This window comes from Trematomus bernacchii, unplaced genomic scaffold, assembly GCF_902827165.1.
Source record: "Trematomus bernacchii unplaced genomic scaffold, fTreBer1.1, whole genome shotgun sequence".
Taxonomy (NCBI): domain Eukaryota; kingdom Metazoa; phylum Chordata; class Actinopteri; order Perciformes; family Nototheniidae; genus Trematomus; species Trematomus bernacchii.
In genome coordinates this window covers 16098219-16114986 of record NW_022988050.1, presented here as the reverse complement: position 1 = coordinate 16114986, position 16768 = coordinate 16098219, and the positions used below count along the sequence as shown (strand labels likewise).

Here is a 16768-nt window from a genome sequence, read left to right as displayed (position 1 = left end):
TACAATCACAGTTTGATTTAATACAGACTAAAAAAAGTAAACCTCAAGAAATTGCACCATAAGAAAAGGTTTCTCCCGCCCCTGTTGCACTTTGTAAAATTAGAAACCAGTATCATATGACTGGATCACTTTATCTGAATATGTTGAGATTCAATATTACACAAAGATACACACACATTCCCTGATTTGCTGATGTCTTTCGTTTCTTTTCTTAATTTAAGGGTGTGATGACTCCATTGGGTGGACTTTAAATCTAAAGGAACTTTGCCCTTCATTTCCACGGAGAAGGTGTGGCGGCGAACAAGCAGTAAACCCAAAGGAGTCCTCGGCAACCGTCCCATAAAATCCAAACTGAATGAAAATGCCACGGTCATTCCTCTTTGTGTTGTGGTGGAGACATCCTAAATCGCCTGAGAAATTCACAATGCTAAACCCAAACTGCTGGTTCACATTCAAAGAAAAGGCACTCACAGTTTTCTTATTGTGGCAGTGCACTTGTGTGCTTAAAAAAAAGGTAAGAACAATAACAAATAAATTAAGTCCCTTAAAGTAAATACACCTACAGGTTCAAATATTAGAGCTCTATTCTCTCAGTGTATCCTTCCACAGTAAACCCCACACACAGACCCGGAGGGAGAACATCATCTGAGTTAATGTCAGAATAGACGTTGGCCACTGCCAGCAGAGCTCTGACGTCTATTTAGAGCAGGATATTTTAAGCGAGTGGCCCACTCAATTGCAGTCCTGTCCCTTGTCCCTGCGCTGCATCACACAGTGACAGACACCACTGTAACCCAGCCAGAGACTGATTGTATAATACGTTTTAAACTCAGCCTAGTAAACATCGTTTTGGTGATTTGCTTAATTTGGGTGATGGGTATATTGTAACATATATTTTAACAACATTTCATGTGATGGCAATCCATTCAACATTTGTGTGAATGAAAGTGGACTAACAACATTGTTCAAAATCAGTTTAACCAAATGTAGTCTCATTTTAACCCTGATGTCTGGACCTGTTTTAATGAGCAAATCACCCAAAAAAATGTTTTGGGAGAGGAAAAAATGATTATAAATAAAAAATATATATCTAAAATTCCCCATGCTGAACCATCACAGCATTTTACTTAAAAATAAAAACGTTTTCCTTCATAACATTTGTTTCTTCTTCTTTCTTTCATCTCAGTACAGAGAGTCTTGAATAAGTCATTTAGAGCCCAGGTAGGCGGGACTTCCTGTTTCCCAAAGCTGCAGACTGCAGACAGGAAGACGTGATGTCAAGTCGTCCTGAATCCACTAACGCATGTAGAGTTTTATGAGGCCCGCCTGGTGCAGCTGTTGCCATAGGGACAGTTCCATACGGAGGTCGTGGTTTGCGTAGAAGCCCACCGAGTGGTAGACGCTGTCGTAGTAGTGGTCCGAGTACTTCTTAAAGTCCGGGGTCATGAAGCCGTAGGCACTCACCTTCATCAACAAAAGAGACACAAAAAACAGTCAGGACAACAAATTCTGCCATCTTATCTTCTAGAAATCTAAACAGAGATTTATTCTGATTAAATGTATCTCATGATTCAAGCACGACTCACTGTCATCCCTGTCAACTAAACTAAAGACAGCTTGAAAAATAGGTTTGACAGAGATTATTTGCTTTGTATGCAATAAAATGAATGGGCAATCCTAAATAACACGGCTTGCACAAAGGACACGGCTTGCACAAAGGACACTTTTCCATGATGGCACTGAAATGTGGTCTAGGCGAGTCAATAGCAGCATATCATTAGAGATAACAGGATGTGCAAGGCCAACTGTCAAGAGTAAAAAAATTCTCACGCTTTCAGGCAAGTGCAGCCTCGCCCTACAGTAAACACACAGCTGACTGACAGTGACTATTTCTTAAAGTATGAATTCCACCTGGTCGCAGGTGTGCAGAGCAGCCAACAGCATCACAGCCCCCGTTGACGGACGGTATATGTTCCTAAATTTGGTTTGCATGGTATGAGATCGAAGGAACCTGAAACAAAGACAACAAGAAACAAATTAATCAGTGGTTAAAAGTTGCTCACACATAAATAGACCTTCCTCTTTTTCCCCTCTGATATTGTGTGGGAAATTCTGCCAGAGGCTCACTCTGGTTTCAACCCCCCCCCGCCCACCTAATTTAATCTAATTTCCAACTATTTGAAATGTGAGCCCTGCTTTCATTCTGCTCACCTGTTCCGTGAATAATTCGCTCACCTGTTTCTGAGGTAACGGACGAAATCAGGATGGTATATCTTCAGCTTTTTTGCTGACACATCCTCTCCAAAGTAGTCGGATGGACTGTGGAATTAAATGTGAAATTAATAGAAAAAAAAAGCTGAATCATAAAAACTGTCACTAGTTAAAAAGAGTAAAAGTTCATAAGAAGATCAAATAAATCTTTACCATGTGCAGACCAATTACAAATCGAAACTGAATGTAGTGTTTACTGCACATGCTAAGGTTAGCATGATTAGCATAAGCTTTCTCTAGCTAGCCACAAGGGTTGCGACACTTGATAGGGTGTGAATATGTAAACTGTAGAGATTAGGGCGTAGCACAGTGAGGTTTAAAATCTTATGTGGGTAAACAAACTGCACGAACCACCAGCTTATTGTCTAACACAGGGAGGCTGCTCTTTATAAAACAAGCGGCAAACTCAGAAACTGAACAGAGACGTTCTAACTTGCATTCTCTCAGTATACAGCAGGGTGTCCAGTTTTAGAGTCTATGAGAAAATTACCCTACTTGTCATTTGTTTTATAACCTCAGTAATGTTCATTTTGTAAATAATGGTTCCATTTTAAGCAAAATAGTTAAAGCAGCATATGATTTAGGGTGTGTGCATATTGTCATTGAGAACACGCGGCTCAATGCGTTATCCAGTTTGAGTGAAAGGACAGTTAAAGGAATAAAAACCAGTAACATACAAAGGACATTATTGTGAGTCAAACTGCATCCTCATTATGAGAGCCTGAGAGTGTTGCTTACTTTTTGTTCCGCTCAGGTCCTGTCTCTACTTTTGTGTGTGTCGCCGCAGCCTTCATCAGCAGGTAATCACGGCCGTGGTCCGGCAGAAAAACGTATCGGGTTTCCTGTTGGAGAAGAACAGAGTGTGAGGTGACTCAAGCCTGAATGTGGTATGTCGACATTTTTGCAGTTTATGGAGGATTTCTTCTCACATTAGACTTAGGGGGGCCTCTATACCCAGCACCGGAGTAGGCCCTCATGGAGTTCATCATTGTGTTGGTGGAGAAGGTGTAGTGGGTGGTCCGAGAGCCCACGTCCTGCTCAAAGCCCTTAGTGATGGCCCCATTGGTCCTGAAGAACACAAGCGTCCACAAATTCAATAAATAAAACTGTATTTGTTACAGGGGGCCCATCTGCATAGGCAGTCGAGTAACACAATATGTAATATGCTTCCACGCAGCGAGGCTCCGGTGTTATGCCGTGTTATGCATGCCCGCCAAAAAGGAAATGATATCGTTTCCAAACCTAACTTTGGCGTACAAATCATTGATATGTCTGTGAGTTTTTGCTTTACGCTGTGGCGCGCTCCCGCGAGGTGCCGTGAGCATGCATCACACGGCATAACACCGGTGTTGTGTCAAATTATGCACCCCCGTCGTGAAATGCACCCCTTGACACGGGAACGCGCATTTGAACGTATAGTCCGCTATTCTATGTTGTCTTTTTGATGGTTGGGTCGTCGAATCCTGGATTTTGCATTCATTCCTCACTTATTTTTCAGTTCATTTTTTATTTAATATATGTTTTTATTTAATTGTGACGTCCTGTCTGTATACTTGTGCTTGTGCTTTACAATGTATTGTTTATTTTTACATCAAGTGCTTGAGGGTGGGATTAATAGAAACATTTTTATTTTGGGGGGTGCTTTTTTGAACAGCCTGGTTGCCACGATATGCACCCCTTGCTATCTCTGACAATAAACATGTCACATACATGAAACTTGCTCCATTTATTGGTACTAGTCCTACAACTTTACCCTCCAAAATGCTTGAGGGTGGGATTAATAGAAACATCTTTTTTGGGGGGGGGTGCTTTTTACGGCAGGCCAGGGGGTGCATTTCACGACGGGGGTGCATCATTTGACACAACACCGGCGCTAACAGTTCGCGTGCTTTTTCTCTTTGTCTTTGTCTTTGTCTTTGTCTTTGTCTTTGCTTGTCTTGGTGGTCTGTGTCTTTGTTCTTGGGCTGTGTATTGTCTTTGTCGTGGTCTGTGTAGTTGTATGCTTGGTCTTGCTTTGTATTCTATTTATCTTTACTATTTAGAGAGAGACGATATAAGGGAGAGAGAAGATCTACTATCTCTAGCTTAATCCCTATATAGCTCTCTCTGATAGACGAAGGGGATCTCTCCTCTCTCCTCTCTATCTCTCTCTCTCTCTCTCTCTCTCCATCAGCTCATCTCTCTCTCTCTCACCTCTCTCTCTCCTATCCTCGTCTCAATCCTCATGTCCTCTCTCTCTCTCTCCTATTGTTATTATTATTATAGCTGAGGCTCCTGGAAGACAATATTCAACAAGCTTGGCTAATGCCACAATTACATAATAAAATGCAGGTTACTAATTGTTTAGCATTGAAGCCTACAACGACAATGCAATTTAAATGCATTTATTACAAAAAGCGCAAACAAACAACCACGATCTAAAATGTAATAGTCAACACAGAAAGTCACAGTAGATTTACTAAAGACTGTTGCTGTGGGATAAATGGATGGTCATCAGAGTAATCTGTTGCTGTGCAAACATCCATAAAGACATCCTGAACATACATCCTGCTCGCTGTAGCCCTGACAAAGGGTTACAGCGAGCAACCCTTTGGACCTGTGAGAGGTCCTGTCACATGCTGAGACCCAGCATGTGACAGGACCTGAGAAATAAACCCTGAGCTATCTGACAGTTCAGATGCAGCTTGTGGGACTAAGACACGTTTCCTAACCAGAGCTGTGGTAGTAGACTGTATATTATGAGTGTGGGGTCTGCACACTGTGGTGGAAACATTTCAATCTACATGAAATACCCTTTTGGTTCGTTTTTAACAGCTTTTTAAAAATGTTGCCTTTCACTTTCATTAGTTGTGAATTTTCAAAGGTAATACACTTATATTTTTTTATTATAAATACTAGGCAACTGTGAGGTTCCTATTTAGGGTTTGGGAAAGCTAATGTTATAATTATTAAATTAAAGTTGCTATAAGAAGAAAAATATGCTTTTGATTTGGGCATGCTCTTAAAAAATATGTGTATGTATTTTTTAGTCTTTTTGTACTTGAAGACTCGGATTTCACTCACTTTTTATATTTTAGGTTTAAGTGGTTTAAAACAGATACATTTTGGACTTTGTACTAAATCTAAGCTAGTAAATGACACAAATTGTGTGCATTAAGATAAAATCATTGATATATTCATAGGCGATATATAAAGATTTTAGTTTTATTTAACAATAAAACACGGTAAATTATAGCGACTTTGACCGCTAAATACACCGAACTGCAGATTAAATTAAACTTCCTTTGATTAATCCATTGATTTCCATATCTAAAATGGATGGAAATCAATGGAATTGACTGTTGGGTAGAATTTAGCTCTAGTTAGGATACTCTCAATGTAGGACATGTACCTGAAGACATAGTGGTGACTGTCGATCTCCTTCCCTTTCTTTGAATCCTTCAGTATCCCACCATTCCCCACCACAGCACAGCGGATACACTCAGATTCATCTCCACGATCCTTCCAGTCATCCAACATCCGCCAGTTAGCAGAAGAGTTGAGGACGGACAGAGTATCCACCAACGCTGTGGAAACAGAAAAATAGAGTTAATCTCGATGAGATTTATTAAACACAGTCTTAACAGCTTTTTTTTTAAATCCTTGACTCGTAAATAAAAGATTCAGTTGTTGAACGACAGTTTTTTTTGTACTTATATAATTGCATCCACCCACAGATCCAGTTATTTGTGATTGATCTGAAAGGAAGAACCCCCCCGAGGCTGCATGTGTAGGCACAGAGACAGGAAGCTGCAATTATCTCAACATGATAATCATCTTAACTGTGATGAGGCCCATATGTCCTCAAATTATCCAACATACTTTGTGCCTTCTCTGGATACATTTGGCATGCAAACAAACAGCTTCCTTCAACCTTTGATCTCTACACAACAAGTCTAATACGAATGTCTTTTGAATTATATTTGCATTGTATCAACACATCCATAACATGAGTTCATGTTGACAGGATATCTCAAATAGGTTTTAAAAGGTCATGTCAATTCTTGTAAAATACTGCACTTCATTCAAAATATTTATGTGGTAGATACTAAAAAGCAAGGGCCTCAAACTCTGAAAATGAGCATAATGTCCTCTTTAATGGGAAAAAAACATATAGAAGAACAAAAACTCACTTTTGTAATCGATCCCCCCCCAGCCATGTGTTCCTGGGTACTTGCTCAGACGCTGGTAGCTTTCCTGAGTGACGTGTTGGGCCCACTGCACGACTGGAATGTCGTTCAGAAACCGTCGACCAAATTCTGTTTTGGCGGCCAGTCTTTGGATACTATCTGTGCATTCCTGAGGGAAACAGGTACAGCCTGGTTGTTAACATTATCACACATCTTATCTGCTCCTTTATTTCAGATACCAAACATGTTTTGTTTTTTTACAAGATACTTTCAGGTGAAGGGAATATTCCTTGGCACTTCAAAACTTATTTGGAAGCCTAATCACAGGTTCATTCTTACGTAATTTGTCAATCGTTAGATCTTCATCACCCTAAATGTTATCACTGAAAGAAGTCAGATTTAAATAAACGAATACGGAATAGCTTTTCACACCAACTCACAGTTTTTGTCAAAAAATGCTACCAAAATAGCATATCTGCTGTGTTATCCAATGTTTTCTTTCCCATTTATACACACATACACTTCCTTTCTTTTTTCACAATAAATTGTAATTTTATAGTTTTTTAAAATATTTTGTTCTAAAATGTTACCAACAATATTACATTCATATTATTTGATGTATACCAATCTTGCTTGCTATATAACATTGTACACTTTAACATAATTAAAAAAGGTAGATACTTTAAAGTGGACCTATCATGCTATATTTGAATAATATATTGTAGGGCCATACCTATATAAAACATGTCTGTGAAGTTTTTTTTTTCAAAATACCAAACAGATCATGCATTTTAGCCATGCCTCATTTCGCTCTATTTGCTCTTTTCCAGCCCTGTTTTTGCAAGGGCTGATTCTGTGAGAAGTGTTCTTCGCTGCTTTTGTGGCAGACTACAGCGCCACTTACAGGCCTGGCATATGTACTACAGCGTCTCCAGGGCTTTCGAGCGGCAATGGCCGTGGCCGTGGCCCAACCCCCCATTCCCCTGATAGGTGGAGAGTTGCCCATATAGGCGGAGCACCCCTTTTCTGACGTCAGAAAAATTCAAATCTGTATCAGCTCCGTTGCAGCCCCGTTTTTAGAGATTTGGGTATGGAGGAAAAGAGAGGGTTGTGTTTTCTGACACTTGGTGAGTTCCCTGACACACCGGGGACACATATTCATGTATAAAAGACGTACAAAAGTGCATTTTGCATGATAGGTCCCCTTTAATTAAACCCAAGTTAAAATTATTGTTATCCATTACGTTTGTGAATTCTTTTGATCTAACAACACACATACAGTACTATCCCTACTCTCTATGGATTAGCAGCAACATAGAAGTGTATCCCACATGATCATAATATAAAGCCAAAAGCACAACCTCAAGATTAACCTCCGGACTCTAACTCTACTGGGAGCAATTAATGTAGGAAAAACACAGCTGCCAAAGAACAGCGCTAACCACAAGAGCTTTTATCCACAGACATATTCATTAGGACACTTACAAGGGCATTACAGTGCAATACATATACAACCACATGCACACAGACAAGGTAGCATGAAAAGGTTACAAACCTCAATTAATGTATAGTAATTGTGTTATACGCCACTGCTTCTCTATGGAATAACAATTCAGCCTGTGTGCACTTATGTAACAGTTTACAAAAAAAAAAAAAAAAAACTGCAGCTTAATTGGGTTGCTCCTTTTTATTTTGAAAACAGTTTGGTAAAAAAATCACAATGTGTGCATGGCAGGTAATTCCCATAAAATATTGGGATGTTGCGTTTTCTTGCAGAACACTAAGATCACTCCCAAGATTTTGAGGCAGATTTGAGTTGTCATATCTATCTTGCGTACAAAAATATACTAGGAAGAAAAAGCAGAGCCAAGCTTCAGGCGACAACGTTTGATTTGTTATGAAGGATTTACTAGAACAACAGACAACTGTGGCACCCATCCGATAACAACATATCCAGCACAATGAAAGCATGTGTTACTAAAGCACTATGATCTACAGATATAAATACATTATTAATTTACAATCATCTGAAGGTGTTTATTCACACATAAACATTCACAGGTTTTTTTTTTAGAGGTCTTACAGGTCATACCAGCACATTTGGAACTTACCGTTTGTGGTGGGAAGACTTCACTCATGTAGGTGTCTCCGATGAAGGAGGGCTCTGTGGGTCCGTGGGCCTTTGTGGGCTGCTGCTGGGGCAGTGGGGGGGCTTTGTTGATGGTCCTGGGTTTACCCACGCCATCAGACCTAGAACTGGATTCTGGGACATTTGGGACATTTGGGACAGTTGGGACATCTGGGACATTTGGGACAGTTGGGACATCTGGGACATTTGGGACAGTTGGGACAGTTGGGACATTTGGGACAGTTGGGACATTTGGGACATCTGGGACATTGGGAACAACGCTGTTCTCTTCTGGTTTGGGTTCAACAGAGAGCTCTCGGTCTAAGGTGGAGATAGGGGTCGACTGGACGTTGATGCCCTCTTGGTCAAGAAGCTCCCCAAAGTCTAGTAAGTTGCTGTGGAGGACAGAACAGGATTTGGCAGTGAGTTGCAGCAGGAAGCAAATCAGCTGATCCCTCTCACTCTCTCAACATGATCCCATAAGGTTCACTCTTGAAAAAACAGTTCAACTTTGTCAGTATCATGCTTATTTGTGTTCTTGATGAGTATAATATGCGATTGATACCACTCTACTTTGAAGTTAGAGCCAGCCGCTAGTTAGCTTAGCTTAGCATAAAGACTGGAATACTATGAAACAGATGGCTGGCTATTTCAAAAGGTAATCTAGAAAGCTCATTAATCAGCATGTCATATCTTGTTGTTTCTATAAAACACACAAAAAGAGAGTTTTGAGATGCTGGAGGACATTAACCTTAAGCAGGTTAGCCACATGTATCCATGTTTCCAGGCTATATGCTAAGCTAACTAGCTTCTCACTCCAGATTCATATTCAACAGCCAGATACAGTATGTGGTATCCATGTCCCAGAAAACCAAGAAAGCCTATTTGAGCATCATTGTCAAACACAAGAACAAAAACATAAATAACAAGAGCAAAACCACATTTATTTTACGCTTGACAACAGTTGACAGGACGTGTCTGTGGCGCCAACACATTTTCTACATGAGTAATGAGAGAATGGGAGGATCTCAACTTTTATGACTCACATTGCATAGCATGGAAAACATGTCACCATAATGAAGCAGGGTGGAGGCTACATTTGTGTGACTATTCTCAATGAACTTGAAGTTTTCTTCAAGCATTTTTCCAGAGCTGTTAAACTAAATGTTTCTGTTTGTCAGTGGCAAGGAGAAAGCTTAGTTGCCATCACATGTATATGAGACTTGTGTATGAGGAAAGGAGTAAAGGAAAATAAAAAGAAGGGGCTTAAAGGTGCTAAAGAAAAGCTAGTAAGTGAACTTTGAGTTATAGGGTTGAAAGTTAGACTCCACTGTCAAAATCTGCTAAAAACACAGTGCTAATAAAGCTAATAAATCCTTTAATTCAAGACAGAACATCCAGATTTAGCTTCAGGTAACCATGGCGCTCAGGGTTCGAGTTATGTGGGAGCCAATGGGAGCTGAGCTCCCATAAGGAGGGGTCTGAGCTCCCACGGATGCAGTGAAATCATACATCTGTGGGGGTCGCTAATACATTACCAACAACCATTATTTGAATCACAAATAATGCATGTGTCAATGTAATGAGTATTATTTACGTTAACGAGGTAAATAGGCTAAAAGAAAAACATGTTTTCCAAAAGAACAACGCATCTCTTGAATGACAATATGCCTGCACTGCAATACATTATTGCGCAATCTGTGCCTGTGAGCGTGCTGCGCGAGCCGAGATGATGTGTGTGTGCGTAGTCGAACCTTTTCATATTTAAGTTTGTAGCAAGTAGAGGCCTGCTTCTGCTGTGTGTGTGTGTGTGTGTGTGTGTGTGCGTTAGTTTTAAAGACCCCCATAGAGCTCAGTTTATAACTCGAACCCTGATAGCGCTTATCTGGTTCTACAGCTGTTATTGAACTGACACACCACATGCTGCGGATGTCACGCCGAGCAGTAAGTAAAGCCGGGGAATGAGATACGGACACTGCATTTAAAGTGTAACTAGAACACAATTAGGCCTACTTCATGTTAAACAAATATCAAAGGTTAACTACAGAGTGGGCAGGATGTCATTCAGGACGCAGCTTGTTTGTCATTTATATTTCACCTGTAATAAGTTTGTAAATATAGCGTAAAAGAGAAAGTAATGATTTTTTTAAATTATTTTGATAGATAATTGAAACAAAAAACACTATTCAAAAATATATAATAATAATAATGACATGGCTTAAGTTTAATTCCTCCTATTATTTGTATACAATGTATAAAATCTAAGTTAAATATTTTTGAGGGATGCAGCGTAAAAAAGAAAGAAATAGTGATTTTATTTTTCCTTATTTTACATTTTATTATTTTGAGAGATATTTGTGAAAAGAAAATGACTTTTCTTTAAATATTTAAGAAAAAGAATAATAACATAGCTTAAGTTTATTTACTTGATTTATTTATTTTTATTTAAAAATATATATTTTATCTTTAAATGCAAAAGGGCCCCACAGTCCAGTAAAATAAAATTGAGGTGTAGTATATCAAAAAAGCCCCAGAGCAGGGGAAGTGAGGAGGACACTCACAACCTTATTTTTACCCAGGCATTCAAATGAAAGAACAGCTTTCTAAATGAAAGACCTGCGAGCTCTGCATGCCCAAACTTAGCATTTAGTTTCTGTAACAGACCTTTTAGAAACAGCCATCTTTCTCATGTCTCTCCCCTGAGTTCATGTATTTTATCTGGACCTGCTGGCTTTTAAACCTGGAGCGCTGCCCATTATAACAACGCATACATTTCACATACGCGTGTAAGAGACTACCTCCATTAGTGCAGCCGAGTGCTGTGTGGCTCCTTTGTTAAAACCACAATGATACAACTAGAGGGGGGAATAAGTGCTGGTTACAGAAAAACCATGGAACCTTTTATACCACGATCTAAAGGTTTAACCCTTCAACCTCGTCCCTTTTCTCAGCTGAATGCTGATTAAACTGCCACATCTCCTCATGTGTCTCTGATTTAGAAACAACATATGGAACCTAAACGGAGTGAGATGGTTCTATCATTTCCTCCCCTTATACCTTGCCCGAATACCTTTACCCATTAGATTTAGGATAAATAATAACTAGCTTTTTTACAAATCATTTAGGTTCATTATCAACATTGTCTTTTTTTCTTAAAATGCAATTCAAATAAATAAAATATCCTCCCCGAGTGTTTCCCCCCTTTATGCCTGCCGAAATTGTGATCAACATAAACTAATAACTTTCACACAAAATATATATGTATGTGTGGGGGGGATTATTTTAATAACATTTTGATCCTACCATACCTACACAACCCGCATGAAGCGCATTCAAATTTTAGAGTTTAAATTTGTTTTAACAAATGTGTAAATGTATATGTATTGTTTACATTTTGAAAGAGAAAAAGGAAAATGTTAAAGCTGGTTGAGTCATCTCGAAAATTAACTGGTTGGATAATCTCCAAAAAAAATGCCCATTTCTTCTCGGTGAGCGCAATCACACATTTCAAGTTAGACCTGTCAGATATACCAATCTAATCTACCTCTGGAACTAGCTAAACTAGTTATAGGTATGTGTATTGTTTACTGTCAAGGCAAGGCAAGGCAAGGCAAGGCAAGTTTATTTATATAGCACCTTTCAACACAAGGCAATTCAAAGTGCTTTACAAAAATGGAAGACATTAAGAAAATGGCATTTAAAATCAGTCATTAAAAGAAAAGATAATAAAATAAACATTAAAAGAAAAAATACATGGATAAAAGTTACAGTGCAGTTTAAGATGTGAATAGTTCAATTAAAAGCAGCGGCAAAAAGAAAAGTTTTCAGCCTGGATTTAAAAGTAGTCAGAGTTGCAGCGGACCTGCAGGTTTCTGGGAGTTTGTTCCAGATATTTGGAGCATAATAACTGAATGCTGCTTCTCCATGTTTAGTTCTGACTCTGGGGACAGAAAGCAGACCTGTCCCTGATGACCTGAGAGATCTGAATGGTTCATAATTTGGGAGTAGGTCAGAAATGTATTTTGGGCCTAAACCATTCAAAGCTTTATAAACCAGCAACAATATTTTGAAATCTATTCTTTGACACACAGGAAGCCAGTGTAAGGACTTCAGAACAGGAGTGATGTGATCCACTTTCTTAGTGTTAGTGAGGACTCGAGCAGCGGCGTTCTGAATTAGCTGCAGCTTTCTAATAGATGTTTTAGTGAGACCTGTAAAGACACCATTACAGTAGTCCAGTCTACTGAAGATAAAAGCATGGACAAGTTTTTCCAAATCCTGCTGTGACATTAGTCTTTTAATCCTATGTTCTTTAGGTGATAGTAGGCTGATTTAGTAACTGTTTTAATGTGACTGTTGAAACTCAGGTCAGAGTCCATGACTACACCTAGATTTCTGGCTTCATCTGTTGTTTTGAACATTGCAGACTGAAGCTCAGCGCTAACTTTTATACGTTCTGCCTTGGCTCCAAAAAGAATTTTTGTGTGTCATCCGCATAGCTATGGTAACTTATTTAGTTGTTTTTCATTATCTGAGCCAGTGGTAGCATGTAGACGTTAAAGAGAAGAGGCCCCAAGATGGAGCCTTGAGGTACCCCACATGTCATATTTGTCAACTCAGATGTGTATTTACCTATAGAAACAAAGTTGTTTCTGTCCTTTAAGTAGGATTCAAACCAATTTAGAACTGTTTCCGAAAGTCCCACCCAGTTTTCCAGTCGATCTAGTAATATATTGTGGTCAACAGGGTCAAACGCAGCACTGAGATCTAATAATACTAACACTGAAGTTCTGCCACTGTCTGTGTTTAAGTGGATGTCATTGAAGACCTTTACAAGAGCAGTCTCAGTGCTGTGGTTTGGACGAAATCCTGACTGGAACACATCCAAAGAGTTATTTAAATGCAAGAAGTTACTCAACTGTTGAAAAACTACTTTTTCAATGATTTTACCTAGAAATGGCAGGTTTGATATTGGCCTGTAATTGTTCATTACTGAAGCATCTAGATTATTCTTTTTTAAGAGCGGTTTAATGACTGCAGTTTTCAGGGCCTCTGGAAAAATACCTGAGTGAAGAGATGTGTTTACTATATGAAGTAGATCTGAGGCCATGCAAGGAAAAACATCTTTGAAAAATCCTGTTGGAATAATATCAAGGCAGCAGGAGGAGGAGGGTCGGGTCACTCAATACTGGTTCAGCGAGCTGCTTGACAGACTGACAGACTGACAGACTGACAGACGGGCTGTCAGAAGAGGGGGAGGATTATTCGCGTGTTATTATCCAGAGTTAATTTTGAATAATGTAGTCTACTTTTAGTAGTTTGTTTAAATGTATTAATTATGTTTATTATTTGCAGAAGCGCACCATTTATCGATTTATTGTAAAAATGAATCTGAACAGTTTGATCTGTTATGACTAACTGAAGCAATTACAAAAATTAACCCAATTAACTGAGTTTTAAATCGTTTTTTTGTGAAGTCCTACTATAAGGAAGATGAAAATTAACAAATTACATGTTTCAAAAATGATATCTCTGTGAGGGCTGACGATGACACAAATGTGTACATTTCTATGAATTGTTGTCAGAGAAAAAGGAATGTTTTAAAGCTGGTTGGGTAATCTCCAAAAAACAGCCCATTTCTCGAAACATATCTTTTTCTGTTGGATAGTTTCAAAATCTTCCATACTGACCAAAATATAACATAGCAAAGTTCTGAAGACTACCCACCCTTAGCTTTAACACTAGAACTGCCAAGGGGGTCATTTTTACCCCCCTGCGTTAAAACCCACACATCTCAAACTTCGTGACTTTTCCCAAAATGGGTATATTAGTCATCGACTGCATTTTGGAGGGTGGGGGATGAAAAAAATATATGAGCATGTATACCTAGAACCGCCAAATGGGGTCATTTGACCCCTCGTGTAAACACTCAAGTTTCATTTGAGAATGCTGATTCTAAATCAGATAAACAGAGTAGGTAATTCAACCCTTATTTTTAAAATAATGAATCACAAAGCACTATGGGAAGTGTTTTCTGAGCTGGACTCATACCGAGGACTATAAATATTGACTTCTGCTCTTTTAATTTTGCCTTCCTTTTTAATCTGTCTCAGATCATTTGCAGTAAATGCTTTTCTGAAGACTGCAGGTCACTACATTTCAGCCAGTTTCATTTCCTGTATGTGTGAGGGGGGGGGTGTTTCTTTCTTTTAGCCTTTAGCAGGTTAAACACGTGATCAGCTGAACTGACTGAAGTGACCAGTAATGCCTTGGAATCAGCATTTTAATTTCCCGTACAATATGTCAAACTGCCAGAACAATAGAAACCTGTCACTTCCACTTTCAGCTCGTTTACAAATCAGTGTGAGTGTGGTCACTTTGCTCACCCGTTATGTTTGTGTGTGAAGCGATGGAATGTTTTCAGAGGCCCTGTGGCGCTGGACAGGTTCAAACACAGAATGTAGACGCACAGCAGAGAGCCCGCGGTAACAAACCCGAGCAGCAGCTTCCTCTTGAAAGCCATCCGTGTCAGGTAGTGTGTGTCCTCGGCCGGGGGGCTGTGTGTGTGTGCCTTGCCCTCCTCTCCTGGAGGGACATGAGGATGGAGGAGGAGAAGCCTGGTGTCTTGTGCTCAGGACTTTTGATCTTCCAGGAGTTGGAGGGTGATGGATTTAATTCGCTCACAATAGCAAAACTACAGTGTGAGGGAGACAGAAAGAGAGAGTTGAAACAAGGGCAACAACTCGTGGGGGGGGGGGGGGGAGTCAGGATGGAAGGGGGGACTTTATCGTCAACAGAAGTAATCCCTTTTTAATGAAACCTTTGAAAACATAGTGAAGAGTCTCAATCTTATATTTTTTTACATGCTGCTTTCATTTATCTCCTTCCTGCTCTTGCGGTTCTTGAAGTGTGACTTCTTGACTTATGTCTTATTTTTGTATTTCATTACCCCCTACTGTGTTTATGTCATGAACCAAATACTTATTGTCAGATCAAGTCTGACATGTTTCTTGTAAGATCACCAAGGACATACATTGAAACAAAATGCAAGGAAGCAGACACTAAACATGACATTGCAACGTGTTCAACCCCCTTCGAAGTAAATCCTTTATAGCCTACGTGAAAACATACTTACACTCAACCAGATACTGAAAAGAAACACACCCAAGCAGCATTTAAAACAGGAAACATGTTGGACACAAGCTGATAAAAAAGTTGCAGTTGACAACAAATGCAGGAAGATCTATCTAACAGAAAACGTCTTTTTTTCGCTCTCCCTGCAAATGTATGCCTCTGGAGGTCCCAGCAGATATTCAAGCATATTAGCATAGACCCCCGAGCACCACCTTATTCTCCACTTCTCACCTCTTTGTAAGTGTAATAAACAAAGCCCAGGGCCATTCTGTGAGAAATATCTAAACTAAGTCTCGAGCTGCTTTTCTTAAGTCCTTCAGAGTAATCGCTTGATAAGTGGGTCAGGGAAATAATAACAGCGCTGATGACAATGTGAGTGGTACAGTTTCCCAGGCTTGTGGGACTCCTGGCTGAGGGTACATGGGGAATGGAAAGAATGTGTTGTAGAGTTCCAGTGATAAACTCAGCTGCCATATCTGATAACAGACACAATAAAAGAAAAGAACTCCAGGGGGAATTCATATTTCCCACACATAAAATACAGTTGTAGCAGATTTCTACTAGATGAATGGCGTACAAGTCTCTAAAGTGGCTGAGAAGGAGTCCAAGCTAAATAAAAGACAGGAAAGGAAGCATACAGCATCAGACTGTGACAAATCATGAGTCTTCCTTTAGTCAGAGGACTCCTCTCGAGTCACCATGTTCCCGTCTAACATAAACAAAGCCATTCAGATAGAAAACAGACAGATCAAGTAAGACACATTCTCTTACCGGTAGAAAATCCTCTGTTGTCTGTAGTCTCAGTGTTTCTCGCATGGTCATGTATTCCTCTAAGTTAGGAGCTCTGCCTCTCCTCTGGTGAGGAGCGTCTCACTGCCAGCCTCAGCACTGTATGGGCGGGACCATTGTGAAATGAGCAACAGCTGCTGGTAATTGGTCAACCCCCTCAACTCCACAGCATGAGAGGGGAGGGCTGGAGAAAGAAAAACCCACTCTAGGCTGCAATAAAGTCAGACATGAGCAGACTGCTCTAAGGATCTCTGCTATGCGGGAGACCCTGGATCAC

General features: G+C 39.7%; 1 protein-coding gene across 1 annotated transcript; it reads right to left on the bottom strand.

Moving 5' to 3' along the window:
- st6galnac (ST6 (alpha-N-acetyl-neuraminyl-2,3-beta-galactosyl-1,3)-N-acetylgalactosaminide alpha-2,6-sialyltransferase) lies at positions 1–16576 on the bottom strand. Its single transcript, XM_034119213.1, has 10 exons — positions 16474–16576; positions 14955–15262; positions 8552–8963; positions 6444–6609; positions 5663–5837; positions 3201–3339; positions 3010–3113; positions 2236–2319; positions 1912–2011; positions 1–1464 (listed from the first exon to the last, which is right to left on the bottom strand). Exons 2-10 carry the CDS (start codon positions 15089–15091, stop codon positions 1297–1299), a joined length of 1485 nt encoding a protein of 494 aa, XP_033975104.1. The 5' UTR covers positions 15092–15262; positions 16474–16576; the 3' UTR covers positions 1–1296.
- Positions 16577–16768: the final 192 nt, after the last annotated feature.

Coding starts and splice junctions, on each gene's coding strand:
- st6galnac (XM_034119213.1), bottom strand. CDS start 15,091: ATGGCTTTCAAGAGGAAGCTGCTGCTCGGGTTTGTTACCGCGGGCTCT. Junction 3,114..3,200: donor GAGGCCCCCCTAAGTCTAAT/GTGAGAAGAAAT, acceptor CTTCTCCAACAG/GAAACCCGATACGTTTTTCT. Junction 2,012..2,235: donor GTCCGTTACCTCAGAAACAG/GTGAGCGAATTA, acceptor TCTTTGTTTCAG/GTTCCTTCGATCTCATACCA.